Source organism: Chelon labrosus, assembly GCF_963514085.1.
Source record: "Chelon labrosus genome assembly, chromosome: 1".
NCBI lineage: Eukaryota > Metazoa > Chordata > Actinopteri > Mugiliformes > Mugilidae > Chelon > Chelon labrosus.
This window is the reverse complement of record NC_140337.1, coordinates 4,373,211-4,389,836: the sequence shown is the minus strand read 5'-3', so window position 1 is coordinate 4,389,836 and position 16,626 is coordinate 4,373,211. Positions and strand designations below refer to the sequence as shown.

Here is a 16,626-nt window from a genome sequence, read left to right as displayed (position 1 = left end):
AGCTTTAAGCAGGAGTAAATGCTTCCACCGTTGGTAAAAGGCCCTATCACACATGCGTCACATGATCTCTTATCTTACAAGCACATTGGGTATATAGCAGTCACTCTGGTTTTACTATACTTTGTGTCCTAAAGTGTTCTTTCTCATGGTGTTTATACAGGTAAATCAAACAATGCTTTTATTTCAAGCTTAACGTGTCCCCAAAACAAAGCATTGCTCTGCAGCATTCCTCCGATCCCTCTGCTGTCTAAAACTCTTCAGGTGTGTCATAATAAGTGGAAAATGTTAACCACTGGACTCTAACACCACACCCATGAGGCAAACACACTATTTCCTTGTGCAAGGGTTTCTGTTATGTTTTCCCATGATCACATAGGCATACACAAACATGCACACAAAGTTTGTAGCAGAACATACCAACTCAGTGGTATTGACACAGTGACTCATAGCAAGTTTGTGCTGTGAATGCTGCAATTTAAAGATCGGACAGCTTCAGCAGAGCAGACGGAGAAAGCAGAGGGAGGGCCTGGCTGATGAATAACTGTGTTGACGTAACATTTTCCTGTTTTACAGCTAGCCCGGAAAATGTATTCATACACATTCATTCAGCAGGAGTCACCTGTTCTGCTGTCAGCAAGAACAAAAGAGTGACTGGTCAGCTCCAAGATAAAGAAGAACGTAAGTATAAGCTACAAATGTGATTATTATTATGACTGTTATGTTGAAACCTGTGAAAGATTGTGTATATATTTTAAATAAGTAATGTGGATTATTCAAAAGGGCAACAACAATTTGCGTGGATGCCTGACCTGCTACAGAGACATACTGCTTAAAAATAATGTCAAATATTGCTTAACACCTGCTGATTAAATGCTTTAGTTGTTACTAATATGTGTTGCTTTAAATTAAACCATTAACATACGGTATTTCAAATGAAGTTGCTTTAAGATTAAAATCAACTCATTCCTCACTGAATGGCTGTATCAGGAAGTCCTCATTTAATCTACTATATATGATGGTTACAGAGAGATATTTGACAAGTTTGGGATGAAATATGTTTGTAATGATAAGCAAGGCTAAGGTCAGTTTGGTCTGTGTTTGGCCTTAAGCCTCTGGGTTGCTTGTGTTTGAATATACTTAAAGAAATAGCTGTATATTTTAGGAAATATGCTTACTAAATAAAGGGGTGACTGATGCCACTCTTTTGTCTGTACAGCAAATATGAAGGTACAGCTACTACTCTGTTGGCTTAGCCTAGCCTAGCATAAAGGTTGAAAAAGTAATGGTAAAAAGCTAAGCTGTTCTGCGCCTGGCTAGAAAATTATTCGTCACATTATCATCTATAACAGCATAAATTATTGTTTTTACAAACTGTTTCTTTGTATAGACTGAATCCATGGGGTACAATGTTTTTATTAGTGATCTGAAAGAAGAATTTAGAGTAGCTTAATTCCCTTGGAAAGAACCAAGCTAGCAACTTTTCCTTTAAGAACAAAAATAGAAACGCTGGTTTGTTGTTTTCCAAACTGCAAACACCATCAACTTTTAAGAATTTATTTACAATTTTAAACATATTTATACCTTATAACTGACACGTGTAGCATTTTCTTCCGCTGACTAACAAAACCTATGTTAGGTAGCTAAAATGTAAAATAAATTTTTTTATACAGTATAATTAACATGGCACACAAAGATGTAATCCTATTTATTTTTTGTTTTAATGTGGCATTTTAAACTATATGCTATAGGCTACTATAACATTTCACACAAAAACAATACAGTCAAATTACAACCTACTAAGCTAATAATGTATGCCTACATGACTAGAAAATGTTAGTTAGTTTAGCATAACTGGGTCAGTTTTGTTCTAAATACTACTAACTCTGAAACACATATTTTTCTGTGTTTGGTGTTTGTTTATGAATAAAACTTATATTATTAAGGTGATGAAGTTTAATTGGTGCTAACTTAAAGTGCTAACTTAAAGTAAATCTTAAGTAAATCTAGCTATTAGTTACAAACTGAGCACTTTCTTTTCACAGCAAGCACTTGGACATTTTGGATTGCTAGTAGTGTGTTGTGTTCTGGTACTCTTATGTTATTAGTACAACGTATTATTGTGTGAAAGGAGTGGGTGAGTCCGGCATGTGTTGTAAGAAAACAAATGACTAACACACTGAGCGCAACAAACTGTACTGGGTGTTTCAAGTACTACATACTTCTAGTTATGTACACAGTTACACACAGGTTTATTTGATTAAATATTTTGTCACTGGTAATATCAGAATATCAACAATATACTGTAGATTGGTATTCTTTCCACAGTTGTGCGGTGGCATTTGGTAGATATACAACTTCCTCTATCAAATATCTTCCAACAGTTGATCACCTGACTTCCCTATTTTTAGTTCTGCAGACAATGGCCTCTTCAGGTAACATGCTGCCAGAAAAGCAGTTCCATTGCACCATCTGTCAGCAAGTGTTTACCAACCCAGTAACCACTCCCTGCGGACATAACTTCTGCCAAGCCTGCGTCCAGAACGTGTGGGACAGCAGTGATGCCTGCCAGTGCCCCACCTGTAACAAATCCTTCAGCCCTCGGCCTGAAATAAGCATCAACACCGCCTTCAAAGAGCTGGCGGACACGTTCAGGCAGATAATAGTCTCTTCATCTGCTTCACCACTGTCCGCGGCCAAACCTGGTGAGGTGGTGTGTGACGTCTGTGCCGCCACGTCCCTGCAGGTGAAGGCCCTGAAGTCCTGCCTGGTGTGTCTGACGTCGTACTGCGGAGCGCACCTGGAGCCTCACCAGAGGGTGGCCACCCTGAAGGTGCACAAGCTGATCGAGCCGGTGCAGAACCTGCAGGAAAGGATGTGTAAGAAGCACGAGAGACTGCTGGAGATGTTCTGCAGGGACGAACAGAAGTGTGTGTGTCAGTTCTGCACCGAGACTGAGCACAAAGATCACCAGGCTGTAACGATAGAGGACGAGAGCAGGGAGAGGAAGGTCTGTAGAGTGTACTTTGTGTTATAAAGATCTAGGCAACACAGGTTTAAAACAGATATCTATTTGCATGAGTACACAATGACGGATTCTATTAAGGTCACTACATTCTTTTTGGCTTACAACCCTGTAAATGCTTTTTATTGCAGGGAAGTGAGGAACACTGTAGCTCTGATTACTATATTATATAGTACATGTCTGAGTGTTATCAATTGAAGCAAATAAAACACATTGGTCATAAAATGTCAAATATTGTCCAATTTCTGACAGCCTAACAAAGTTTCTATTTCTCTTTTGCCTGTTCAGGTTCAAATGAAGAAGACTGAGGCTGACTTTCAACAGATGATCCAAGAGCGAATGAAGAAAGTGGAGGAGATAAAAAACTGTCTTAAGCTCAGCACGGTAAGTCTTGTTGGTTCATTTCTATCATGTTTCTTGTTGGCAGGGGAAGGAAACATTAAACATTCATCCAAAATCCCTGCTTACAGTCCTGGTTGATCTGGCGACATGTTAGATGAGATAAGATAAGATAAGACTTAGACCCGTGGGGAAATTAGCTTGTTACAGTGGCAGGGAACAACAGTGTAAGATGCAAAAAGATACAAAAAATAAAATAAGGTAGACAAGAGAAACTATATAAAGGTAAATATATGTTATGGTACAAATATATTTACATATTGCATCAGGTTTTAAGTAGCTTACCAAAAGTTGAAGTTTGGTGATGGACAGAAGAGAAACAGTGATGCAGCCATACATGTCATCTGAGCGCCGTGGAGTTGAATTTGTTTACAACAAAATAGCTCTGATTGGTTGTGTGACTATCCAGTTATGTGCAGAAGCATTTTTTTCTGTATTGATTGAAACACACCGCATAATGAAATCCAAAGTTTTACCAGACTTATTTTCTGATGAGAATTGAGTGTGAATACACCAGGCTAGTTTTACACGACAGATCACAAAATTCTGTGGGCAGAAGAACAAACTATGTTTTAATAGAGAAGTCCAGCAATAGCTGGTCTTTTTCTGATCTGATTTTATTCAGAGTCTGTGAAATGCATTGTAAAGTAAAAAAGAGCTGGTCACCTCTTCTACCTCATCTCCTCATCTGACAGCCTACTGTGGTGTCTTCAACTTCTTCCATTACTGCCTGCAATATTTCAAATGGATATGCTGTAAAAAGATGACAACAATTATGGCCGTCTTGCTTTGTAGGCACACATTGATAAACTATAGCAGTAGCAAAACGTATTGCATTTTCAGCCTGTGTTTTGCCCATTAAATGTGTGTTATGGATAAATATAGATATGTGGGGGCATTGTGACGTTGTTTTTAAAAGCTCTCTTTAGTTCTAGAAAGATTGAAGTGAGATTATTTAAAAGAACAATTTCCGTCTTCGTAATATTTTATACATTTTGTATTTTTGTCCAGATGAGTGCAGAGAAGGAGGCAACGGAGAGTGACCGCCTCTTCACCTCTTTGATTCGCTCCATCGAGGAGAGACGAACCGAAGTCAACACGGAGATTAAGGAGAAGCAGAAAGCAGCAGAGAGAAGGGCGCAGGAGCTCATCGACGAGCTGCAGCAGGAAATCAATGAGCTGAAGAGGAGAAACACTGAGCTGGAGGAGCTGAGGAACGCTGAGGACCATCTGCACCTCCTGCAGGTCAGCATCTCCAGCAATCTTTGGTGAAAGCACAGTCATGAAATATATAGTTAGAACCATCAACTGTTTGTCATCAAGATAACGATTAGATTCATATCGTTGAATAATACACAACATACCACATATCAGTACTTACATTTCTTCATCGTGTTTCCTTTGCTAGCGTTTTACCTCTCTTACATCACCGCCACCCACCAGAGATTGGACGGAGATCAGCGTCCACCCTGAGCTCTGTGTGGGGACGGTGAGGACAGCATTGTCTAAACTGGATGACACCTTGAGTAAGGAACTGGACAGTTTGAAGAAAGAAGGTAAAATAGGCATACTTCTTACCAAACTTCTTACAGAAGAAAATTTAAAAATATGAATTTAAGAATTATTGGCACCCCAGGACTATATTAAAACTGTGTAATGAAATTTGAAGGTCAATGTTGTAATCCCCAACGTGACTACATGGTGTCAGGATTGTATCACTATTAGATGTATCAAATTGCAAACTGTGTAAGGACAGATGAGGGAATCCCATATACAGAATGGTTCATGAGATGTCTTCCTCTTGTTGCTATAAATGCATAGAAGGGATGTGAGAAGACTGCACACTATAACTTTGGTAGGCTGATAAAGGCTTTAAAACCTAAACAAAAAAAAGTAGAGCATTGTCCTCTTTGTGCAACAACCACAAACATTACCTGAGATTAGTGATCACTAAGACATGTTCCAATATGCTATAATACCACAGCATAAATATTAGTCTACACAAATTAAACTGAAAGATTTTTTAAAAATTATATTTACAATTCATTGTTTGCATCCAAAATTAATTTAAGTCTGTGTAATAAAAATCCATTGAAATTGTTTTGTCTTTTTGGCAGAGATGAAGAGGATGCAGAAATACGCAGGTATGAGCGCACTATTTATTGCTTTCATTGCTGTGCTGAGTACATTTTTGAACTGCTGGTCCGTTTTGCGGGGTTTAAAAAATGTTAGATTTTGGCGCCGTCTTGTGGAAAAGTCTTTAAAAATTTGGTTTGACCTGACCCTTTGACCTTCTTTACTTTACTTTACTACTAAGACAGTGAGGCTCATGTTTTCAGTATACATACGGTATATTCAGTAGCTGGTTTATGTTTGTCATTCTTTTTCTTATTCAAGGAAGCAGCGCTTTCATAGATGCATAACTTTCTTGCTGGCTTGCTTGTTTGCAGGCTAGGGATATTTGCTGCATGTTTTCATTTTCTCTCTGATAGACAATACTGAAAAAAAAAATACTTAAAAAGATGGCAGGTCCAAGTCACATCCAAGTCTGATCGATAAAACACGTCAGCATGATTCATATCATATCTGAGTCATTGTTGTAATCAATAATCATATTCCGATGATATGTGAAGCTCAAATATGCCGAAAAACCATTGGAGACACCTGAAAACAATCAAATATGGACAAACTACATCAGCCGGTGCCTTGCTACTCAGTCCATGTTAAAGCCTGAATTAATTATGATATTTATGGCAGTATGAATTGAAGTTCTCCCTGTCTTATGTCTTAGTGGATGTCGTGTTAGATCCACACACCGCCCATCCAAACATCGTCCTGTCAGCTGACGGGAAGCAGGCAGGCCGCGGCGAGCTGCTGCACATCGTTCCCGACAACCCCCAACGCTTCGACCCTGTCATCTGTGTTCTGGGAAAGAAAGGCTTCCTGTCTGGGAGGTTCTACTACCAGGTGGATAACTGTATTCTTAGTATTCTTAGTGAAATGTCAATCCTTCTTTAAGTGTCACTAATTGTCATATTCTGTTCTTCCAATCAGGTAACAGTGGGGCAAAAGACCTTCTGGGATCTTGGTGTGGTCAAAGAGTCTGTCAACAGGAAGGGCATGATCACCTCCAAGCCAGAGAACGGCTATTGGACGGTGCGTTTGAGGAAGGGGAACGAATATCGAGCCCTGGACTCCCCGTCTGTCCATCTTTCTCTTACAGAGAAGCCTCAGACTGTGGGAGTCTTCACAGATTATGAGGCGGGAACTGTGTCGTTCTTCAACGTGGAGGCCAGAATGCACATCTACACCTTTAATGGGTGTTTGTTCTCTGAGAGGATCTTCCCTTTCTTCAGCCCTGGGGTTTGTGACGAAGGGAAGAACACAGAGCCTTTGGTCATCTCAACTGTCAATCACGAGACTTAGACCTGTCACAGAGCTCATTTTGTACTTAATTTTAACTTATCTATAAATCTAAACGTGTCTTGATGATTTGGTATGTAACTGTAGAAGTATCTGGCGTTTATAACTGAAAGGTTTTCCGATTCTCAGGATATTTTTTGCATTGAATCCATGAAGATGCGTACAAGGCAAAGCTTTAACTGACAGACAATATGTTTTAATTTAGAAGCCAAACCTGATCATATCATGGAAGCTATTGTTGGTAAAGATTCAGTACGAAGTTATCCATGCTAAATCTTAAAAATATCAAACCTTTCTGCAGCCTATAGCCAGCCTTCAGTCAGATTTATGGCTTTGCCTCTGATCTGCTCTTGATGTGTTCACACTAGCGGTGATAGCGCAACAATGATTTTCAATGATGTGTCGGAATTACAAATGAAAACCTTTTTGCCGCCTCAATGACGCAGTGACACATCAACCAATCGAATGTTTTATTTCAGCTTGTAAAGGGATGACGTCAACACTAACAAGCGTCAACACAATGGCAGCACTTCAAGGTTGTGCCCACACTTGCTAACACTGCAGCTGGCCACCTTTAGCTGTGTAGCGGTTTTCGTTTCTCTCAGCTTCCTTACATTAGCCTACATTTAGCTTGTTATGCTAAGAAATGTAGCTCCATGGGCAGTGGCAAAGACCTGAGCAACAGGACAATCACAGAAAATTCTCCCTCCTTCTGCCTCCTACACACAGCAGCTACTCAAACATCTTGCCTCTTTCCTGTGTTTCAGTGATTTTAGTAAAAGTAACTGTTGTTCAACATTTATTAGCGCCATCTCCAACATAAGCCACGCGGTTCACAGATAAAACCAATGCAGCTAACCTGGGTTTTAGCAGCGTAGCTACGGAACAATGCTGACACACCAGTGCACAAGTCTAAATGTACAACAATGTAGGCTCTGCATAGATCCCTTGTGGGAGAATAAACTAATCTTTAAACCCACTAAGGCCCACATTCAAGTGGCGATTATCTTCAACGGAAGATCAGCATTCCTGGGGTTTTTGCCAACACCTACACCACTTGAATCATCAGAGCTTTGCAATGTATTTGCACTGTGGACTCCTCAAGCTTAAGAGACTGTCCTTTAAGAGCTTTACTATTCAACCATCATGTATTGACTCATACGATTGATTTTGCAATTTCTTTAATGATATGTGAAGACCATGGATTTAAAAAATAGAATAATACCTCAACTCTCCAGTCTCTGTCGGTGTTCCTATGGTGATTTGTTTATAAAATAAAGAAGGAATTAATTGTTTTACTTATCACGCAAAAAGCTTTTTTGTCTTGCAAAACCTCACTGCATTTCCATGTGTTTTGCATCCACAGAGGAACATTTCTTCCCAAACATGCAGGGTCAGCAAAAGGAATTATGCAAATAGAAAAGTCTTTATGCAATAAAGGAGCATATGAGGCATGAAAGTATGCAAACAAAACTCTCAGTTAAGTCACTGACTGTAGGTTTTTACAGCCAATTAGAGACAGCAGAACAAAGGCAAAACACTGCCCTAACATCATGTCGCCTTGTAAATGTTAAGCAGAAGAAGCAGGGCAATAATATCATTTAGGATTTGGAGTTGTGTTACAGCCACTTGATGGATAAACACTTGAGGGAAAAGCTGCTAATTACACCATAAGCTAGCTGGCGTGATGCTAATGTTAACATGTTATTTGTACAACAGAATCTTTTTCCTCAGCTTTTGTTCTTCTACTTCTGAAAACTGAGTGAATAAAAGAGATTAAGATGAACAAAAGTGCACACTCACATGCTCAAAAACCAAAACAACAAGCTCATAGACACTGAGAAAAGCTGGTTGGTTATAAGCTTACATCTTCCACATTATACATCATTCTTTTGGTATGTAACTAATATAAAACATTGATAATAGCAGCTTTGGTAACGCTATTTATTTAACAGCTGGCCGCCTCCCTTTTCTCTTTCTGTCCTTAAGACAGAGGATCTCTGGGAGGCTTTTGCATCATTATGCGAATTACCAGAGTTGGTGTGACACAGATATCCCTTGAGGAAGAACAGGCATGACATCTACTTTGAATGCTTAGAACGAGAGGAGGTTACTCTGAGGTCCTCACATTAAAACTTCATCGCAGGTAGGTGTTATGTGATAACTTTATTAATGATGCTTCTTGTTTTCCCTTAAATACAATTATTTTTAATGCATTTCTTTATTGTCTTAATGAAACTGAAGCCCATGGAGAGGAGAGCATTTGCTGTTCTTGTACTCTCAGGTGAGGCGTTGGGACAACTATGTATGAACTGCCTTCAAGATCTAAACAACTCTTTATACCATAGCTAACTATAATGCTTGAAATTTATATTACCTGATGTGTATTATAGGCTGCCCGGTCAAAAAAAGTCTCCTCCTGGATTTGACTAAGCAAATAGGTCAGCTGACTACCTGAATATACTGAATGATCAGATTATTCCATCAATGGATTTTTTCTTCCATGATGACAAGGGCATATTCAAAGATGACAATGCCAGGATTCATCAGGCTCAAATTGAAAGACTGGTCCAGGGAGAATGAGACATAATTTTCACACATGGATTGGCCACCACAGATTCAAGATCTTAACCCCATTGAGAATCTGGGGATGCGCTGGAGAAGGCTATGTTGAACTGCTTTTTTATGTTTTTAATAATACTGGTTAATATTTTGTCCAATATTTTTGTAAAACTGGAATTAAACTGCTTTAAATCTCTTACAAAGTCCTAAATTAAACTATAAATTCTGCAAAAGCTCTGTTATTGTAGTTTGAATTTTTTTTTGCGGTTACAGCCTGTGGCCACTAGAAGCAGCCGAGCCTCCTTACTCATCTTCAGACGGTTGACGCCTTGTGCGCATGCTTGTACATCAGGAAGGAAGGAAGGGGTAGCCTCTCTCCAAGATGGCGGCGACCATGGACAACAGCAATGCCGCACAGGCGACAAAGAAAAAGCACCTCGGTATCCCCGAAGCGGTGTTTCTGGTGCGTAGCCCGTGACATTTCTCAGCATCCTGCCTGACTACAGTGGAATTACACGGCTGAAAACGAATTTGTTGTTGTAGCCGCTGTGTGGGCGCGTCACGCTGCTTACGAGCTAGTTAGCTAGGCTAGCGGGATAGCTAACAGAGATGATCCTGCTGTGTGTGCAGGTTGGGCGGCTGCTCGCTTCCATCTATGGACATTGCTCTCTGTGTGCTAGCCGCCTCTTTATTTTCAGTTTCCTCTTTTGGCTTTAAGATATTTCAGCTAGCCATACATTAACTAGTTAGTACAACAGGCAGCTGCTTTTCTAATTAGCTCATTAGCGTTAGCTGCATAAAATCTCAATTTATTGCTTGCTAATGATGCTACCTAGACCAATCCTGGTCACATGCTCTCAGACATAATTAATAGGGTAATATCTATGTCTTTGTACAGGTCAGATGACACTTGAACCGAGACAACAACTTCTTAATTTCCTTTAAACCTCTAAAATGATCTTTTAATATAACAGGAATGTATTTGGGTTTTGGGTTTTAACATTTAACCAACAAAACACATGGAGATCTCTCAGGTGTTTTTTAAGAAAAAGAAAATAATTATTTATATAACAGAAAATTAGAACTTGGGTTGTTAAGGGCAAGAGTTTTGATACTTTATAAGTCATTATTCTCCAGATCCAGCCCCTTAATTGTGGGGAGTGGCTGCAAATCTCTCTAATTCAAGACTAACCGGTTTTTAGGCGTAACAAAAAAGAAAACAATCTTAGATGTTGCGCTCAATGAAATAGTTTATGCCAAATGGCAAAATGACTTTTCTGTTTTTTTTGTTATTGAATCTTATATTGAATTGAATTCAATACATCAGGAAAAATAACTAGCAGATTATTAGTTGAAACATCTGTAACCAAGTTTGGACAGTTTAAACCTTTTTCTCTGCAGACTTTTGAATTGTCATGTCGTCATATGAAAATCACCATCCTCGTTTTTAATCGCTCAGAGACAGAGAAGACCCTAGCCTGTGTATTATTATTATTTTTATTTATATTATTATGTGTATTTGTTGGCGTAGAAAAAACAAGAAATTGGAAGTATGTGATTGGCAAAGCACAGTGTAGTAAATTAGCTCATTTGTCCAGAGATCACTGAAAACATCCTACTGAGGATTTATCTTATCAAACCTTGACCCAACTGTTGTGTCATCCGTTATATTGTTCTCAATAATTTACTATTATTTAACATCTTGGCTCACTGTCTGAACTCTGCTCGGCTGTATTTTATACAGGAGGACGTCGACTCTTTCATGAAGCAGCCTGGCAATGAGACGGCAGACGCAGCTCTGAGGAAGCTGGACGAACAGTACCAGAAATATAAATACATGGAGGTCAATCTGTCTCAGAAGAAAGCCAGGTAACATCAACAAAAGGACATTTAACCGATAATAGGCAGCTTATACGTATGCGTTAAATTGATGCAGAGGCTTCAGTGACAACGCAGACCCTAACTGACGTGCACCTCCTCAGAAATGTAACGACACACCACAGCAAAGCAGACTCCAAGAGCTGTGATTGGTCCGCTTGGTAGTAGCGTATTTCCGCTTTAGTATTTTCGACTGCTTCTCAATCTAAACAGTTTCTGAATTGATTGTTTTGGATCAATAAAGATGGCACACATCAGTGAAAGGTTAACTGGGGAGGTTCAGAGACACAAACATTTGTATGTCTCGTCTTTAGTGAGATTTTGGTTTCAGTCGCCATTGTTGAAAGTGAATCAGGAAGTAGAAACAAAAGTGAACCCAGATGGTAAAAAAGACATGGCCGCCTACTAGTGTTTGGGTGGCGTTTTTAAAGCGTAAGCCAGACTGATGAGCGCACAAGTACAAATGGCTCACACTGGCGTTGGCTATGTGCATATGTCGCGCCGTCTATGTCCCGCAGAGGTTTAAACTCCACCTAACTCTTTTCACAATCAATATTTACACATTCTGCAAGACAATGTTGAAAGAATCCTTCCCTAAACCTTTGCATACTGTCAGTAATAGCATCCATGCTGCATCAGTTTATTTGATTTACTGTGTCTTACTTTCTTGATTATTTCTCATCATGTGTAGGTTGCAAAACCAGATTCCACAGATCACACAGACGCTAGAAATCCTACAACACATGCAGAAGAAAAAGGTGCGTATGGTTGTTGGTTACTTTGAAATGTTACTGAAAACGGATTCTGCTCTTGCAACACTGGCTGTAGTCGTGTTGAGCTTGTATGAGCTCAGTGTAATAAGATGCTGGCACAATAGGTATATTGTACATACCTTCAGTTGGAGTTGTGATTTAATTTTAGTTAAAGTAAGTGAATTGTAGCAGTCAAGAGCTTTGGTTCTCTGCGCTTTTGTAAGTGATATCCATTGTGGTCTCAAACTCAACAGTCGAATCAGGTGTACTAGGAATCAGAGAAAATTCTGGATCTTTTCATATAAATCTTAATGAGCAATGAATGATTGTTAATGTACAAGATGGTTCCAGCTGCTGACTTATTTTCTTGTGGAAGATTCATCATAACTTCCGTCTTCCTAAGTCGTGTCAAATTCTTTGAGAGGAGTCTTGGCCAATGAAAATGTGTGACGCTAATCATAAAAACCTTTTGTGCATGTTCTCTGTTTTGTTCCTCCAGGAAACCACAGAGCCCATGGAGACACACTTCCTGTTGGCTGAAAGTGTTTACTGCAAGGCTTTAGTGCCGCCCACCGATAAAGTCGGTCTATGGTTAGGGGTAAGTAGCATTTATTTAGGCTATTTGTGTTTAGTTTTTCATCACAAAACCATGTGTCAGAACTATTGTATTCAGAGGCATAAATAGTGTATATACTTAATAAGGATATTTTTTCATAAACAAGAATGATGAGTAAATTGAACAGCGAATCAGTCAGCTTTCATCCAGACTTCATTTTATACTTCAGTTTCTATACTAGATATTTATATGAAGCTTTGTGCTGCTGTGGGTACAGAATTCTCTTAAGTTCTTTTAACTTCACTCATCCCTAACCACCTCCACATTTTCTCTTCAAAGGCAAACGTCATGTTAGAGTACGACATCGATGAAGCCCAGGCTCTCCTAGAGCAGAACCTGTCCACGGCATCTCGAAACCTAGAGACACTCGAGGAGGATCTGGATTTCCTTCGAGACCAGTTCACCACCACTGAAGTCAGTATCCTTCTCCTGTGTAGTTTGCCCAGGTATGGCTTACTGCAGACAGTCATAGAGCTGTTATTGTGGTTTCTCTTCTTGCACACTCATCTGGTGAACAGAGCTTTCAGAAGCTCTCAATCCGTGTTTCCACACGCGACATCTAGTGGGCAATCCATTATACTACATTTTTATAAATGGGGCCCATAATCACACAGTAAGTCAGGACTGCAACTAATGTTAATACTCTAATTATCATCAATATTATTATTGATTTATTTTATTTAAATAGAGAGTTTTTATGGTTACGGCAAAATCATAGAATTTGAAATGATTTTGTGAATATATACATAAATATTTACTCTAAGTATTAGAGCAAACAAGCTATCTACTTTCGGCAATGTTGATCTGTCTTTAGTCAGAAATGGTATGTCCAAAAACATGGGATGTAGGTATGGAACTGTAGATGGTTAATTTTAGCACTAAATGCATCTCCTTCTTCTTTAAAGATCAGAAAATGGTCTTCCACTCATAAAAACTTACCTTCGTAATGGTACTAGTGTTGAAAAACTCCACATGGTAAGTTTGAAAATCCAGTCTCTCTATCGGGCTTTGAAAACACCCTGCCTGTTTTTTATAATATGTATATTTTATAGGATATACGTACTTCATACCACATGGCTGGAAACTACATGTAAGTGTGGAATAGTTTTATAATGTAGTACTAACTTTTTTTTTTTTTTTTAAAAAGCTCAGTCTCTGATTGGTCAACTCCAATGGCCTAATCAGGCTCCGCCCTTACACAAAGCTGAGTGGTTTCATATGGGCCTTGGCGAGGAACATGAAAAGTCCAGAAAGCATTTCACTGGACGCCAAATCAGTACACGCCCCTGAGTGCAGGATGAGTCGCCATTTTGTTATTGTTTTACAGGACAAGGCGAGCTTTAAAACACCATCAAGTGTCCCGACAAGTTCATTCTCAATGTTTATGGGTCTTATGAGGATATTATTATCTGTGTATTAAACAAAACTGGAAGCGTATGTTGAAATGAAACACTTCAATGTATCAATCTTTCTGTTACCATTGTTCCCTAACCTATTGCCTACCCCAGACATGGCACGAGTGTACAATTGGGACGTGATGAGAAGGAGCAAAGAAAACCTAATCAAATCAGCAGACAAGTCTTAATATCGACGCCCCATCTGCTAGTTAACTCCCCATAGTCAATAAAAAAAAATAAATGAACCCCGTCCCCTTCAGGTCATGTGTATGTTCACACCAGAGCTTGGCTCATAGAAGGCACGTCTGAAATATTATCTAGAAGTGGTGGCACGCTCGATTTGAGCTCATGATTGTTTGGCCTGACAAATTCAAGCAGGCTTCATGTTTCTGTGTTGGTATTTTCACTGTACTTTCTATTAAGCCAAGCTCAAACTTCCACCACTACTGTTTTCTGTTGATTTGTTACTTTTTAAAGTATTTTTTCAAGTAAAAACTAACAAAAAACAAAGGATATGAGGCAATTTTTGTATTCTTTTTAATGATTTCAGTGTGTTCCTGTTATTTTTTTGGGCAGAATACGAGTGAGGGTTCTCCGGCATCGTCTTTTCCTCCCTGCATTTTCCCTCCTTTCTGACCTAACTCTTTTATTTCCTCAGCCAGTAACAACATTCACACGCAGGACTTTTAGCCGAGTTACAGTTAAAAACACAATTATACAGAGTAGAATCCAGCTTGTAGGGTAAAGATAATCTCAGCAGAAGCAAAAGAAAAGTAGTTTTGCCTTGTGGCTTTGGTGGACTTCGGAAGGATCAACTGTAGTCCTACTTCAACCCTGCTGCTCCTCTTCCGTCCTTTCCACACTCGACCCCCTCTTCCTCTTCGTCCTCCTCTCCTTTTTGCCGCTGTTCTTTCTGTATTTATTTGTCTCTCACTGTACTCATTAAACAATGAATGAAGTAAAAGAAGAACATTTGGGCAAAGAGATGAGATCTTGATGTTGTATTCAGTGTGTCACTTTTTGATGAGAACTCAATGCTTGGTTAAAAAAAAAAAATCAGTCGTTTGCAGTCTTAACTAAATGGACTGGGCACAACACATTGCATAGTAGCTATAGCTGAAGGTGTACTGTACAGGGAAATAATTATAAAGCTTCCCGATAATTAAAATAGAAAATAAAAATTCGGATTTAATGTATTTTTAACCATCATTTTCATCAGCTACTGTATTTAATGCGTTTCACCAACATTTCAGTCCAGTAAATGTGGTTTACCACTAGCCTTGTAGCCAAAGCAACGTCCTCACCTACGGATATTTTGTGGCAGAAAGTTGGCCTGGAGTCTCTCTGTTGGCAACTGATTATTCTCTGGCAAACATCTGTCGGGTAAATCATCTAGGTGGTCTTTATGTGGTGATGAACATAAGCGTAACGGCGACTCAGCACTGTTACATACTCTGCGAGAAGTTTGTTCTCGCAGCCCTTGTTTGCTAATTCTCACAGCTTATTCTTGACACATCAGCTGGGCAGAACTGGTTTTCACGTGTGGTGTCTGGCAACTATTCTGATGCTTAGTGCCTGTGAAGTATACTGCCGTGGTAGGGCCCTAAGAGGACTTCCCCAGAGTTCTGCACTTGAGTTTCTTGTGAAGAATAAATTACCTAGCCAGAATGAACTTTTTTCTTCTTGCAGCCCTATGATCAAGAACAAATTTCTCACTTCTTGTGGAGTATGTAACAAGCTTTAGTCATACATGTCATCTGAGCAACATTTGGTTGAGTTACTATGCAACAAAATGGCTCCGTTATCTCGGTTTTGGAGAAAACTGAGTCTGGCTACACCAGTCAAGTTTAGAGCTACAGGTCACACAATTTCGGGGCCAGAAAATCGAACTTGTTTTAATTAATAAGTAGGGAAGTAATTAGTCTTATTCAGTCATTATGTGAGAAACTGTAACCTAATTTTACTCTGCTTATGGCATGAGTCTGACAAGTTAAAGATCTCCAGCATGTCTCCTGCAGCTCTTCATCTAACAGCTCACTGTGGTTGCTCCTGGTTCCCATTCTTTCTTGAGGCTTTATTGATGAAAGCAAGCGGTAAGTCCAAGCTAGCTGGCAAAAGACATAATCCACATTCCATTTCCTGTGACCACTTTAATTTAAAAACGTGTCAACTAGTCATGTATTTCCAGGTAAAAGCTTTTAATGTGAGGCTGCAGCAGGAGGAAACGTTTGGATTGCATTAGCAAACATCTCAGAACTGATCAGTTCCTTCCTGTCAGCTTATCCTCTTTTTGATAGAAGAACCAAGTTAATTAGCTGAGGAAACATCAACTTCTTCCAGTTTATGTACAGTCCTACTCCTACTCTGTTACTTTTATTGTTAAACCTGTACGCTAAAACTTTAACATCCATTCAGCCTACTCGTTTGAACCACTTTACCAATTCCTGGCAAAATAACCAGCCAAAAATATCCCTTCTGTGGGGGAAAAAAATGGCAAGCAGAACAGGTTAATTTTTTCAGTCACGTTTTAATTTTTTCAGTACATTTCAGTTTGTTGATAGATAAGTAGAGCAGAGG

General features: G+C 39.3%; 2 protein-coding genes across 2 annotated transcripts; both read left to right on the top strand.

The window, feature by feature from the left end:
- The first annotated feature begins 2,334 nt into the window (after nt 1-2,334).
- LOC311488161 (E3 ubiquitin-protein ligase TRIM39-like) lies at nt 2,335-8,505 on the top strand. Its single transcript, XM_084544687.1, has 7 exons — nt 2,335-3,007; nt 3,311-3,406; nt 4,433-4,666; nt 4,830-4,977; nt 5,539-5,565; nt 6,213-6,388; nt 6,476-8,505. Exons 1-7 carry the CDS (start codon nt 2,420-2,422, stop codon nt 6,845-6,847), a joined length of 1,641 nt encoding a protein of 546 aa, XP_084400813.1. The 5' UTR covers nt 2,335-2,419; the 3' UTR covers nt 6,848-8,505.
- Nucleotides 8,506-9,712: 1,207 nt separating this feature from the next.
- vbp1 (von Hippel-Lindau binding protein 1) lies at nt 9,713-15,205 on the top strand. The gene is made up of 6 exons (XM_084553142.1): nt 9,713-9,869; nt 11,151-11,275; nt 11,976-12,042; nt 12,536-12,634; nt 12,932-13,070; nt 14,161-15,205. The coding sequence occupies exons 1-6, from the start codon at nt 9,789-9,791 to the stop codon at nt 14,235-14,237; spliced, it is 588 nt and encodes a 195-aa protein (XP_084409268.1). The 5' UTR covers nt 9,713-9,788; the 3' UTR covers nt 14,238-15,205.
- The last annotated feature ends 1,421 nt before the right edge of the window (nt 15,206-16,626 follow it).

Bases quoted from the DNA above. Each gene is read 5' to 3' on its own strand.
- LOC311488161 (XM_084544687.1), top strand. From the start codon at position 2,420: ATGGCCTCTTCAGGTAACATGCTGCCAGAAAAGCAGTTCCATTGCACC. The intron at 4,978-5,538 runs GTAAAATAGGCA...TCTTTTTGGCAG, and splicing joins GGACAGTTTGAAGAAAGAAG to AGATGAAGAGGATGCAGAAA. The intron at 6,389-6,475 runs GTGGATAACTGT...TCTTCCAATCAG, and splicing joins CTGGGAGGTTCTACTACCAG to GTAACAGTGGGGCAAAAGAC.
- vbp1 (XM_084553142.1), top strand. From the start codon at position 9,789: ATGGCGGCGACCATGGACAACAGCAATGCCGCACAGGCGACAAAGAAA. The intron at 12,043-12,535 runs GTGCGTATGGTT...TTGTTCCTCCAG, and splicing joins AACACATGCAGAAGAAAAAG to GAAACCACAGAGCCCATGGA. The intron at 12,635-12,931 runs GTAAGTAGCATT...TTCTCTTCAAAG, and splicing joins AAGTCGGTCTATGGTTAGGG to GCAAACGTCATGTTAGAGTA.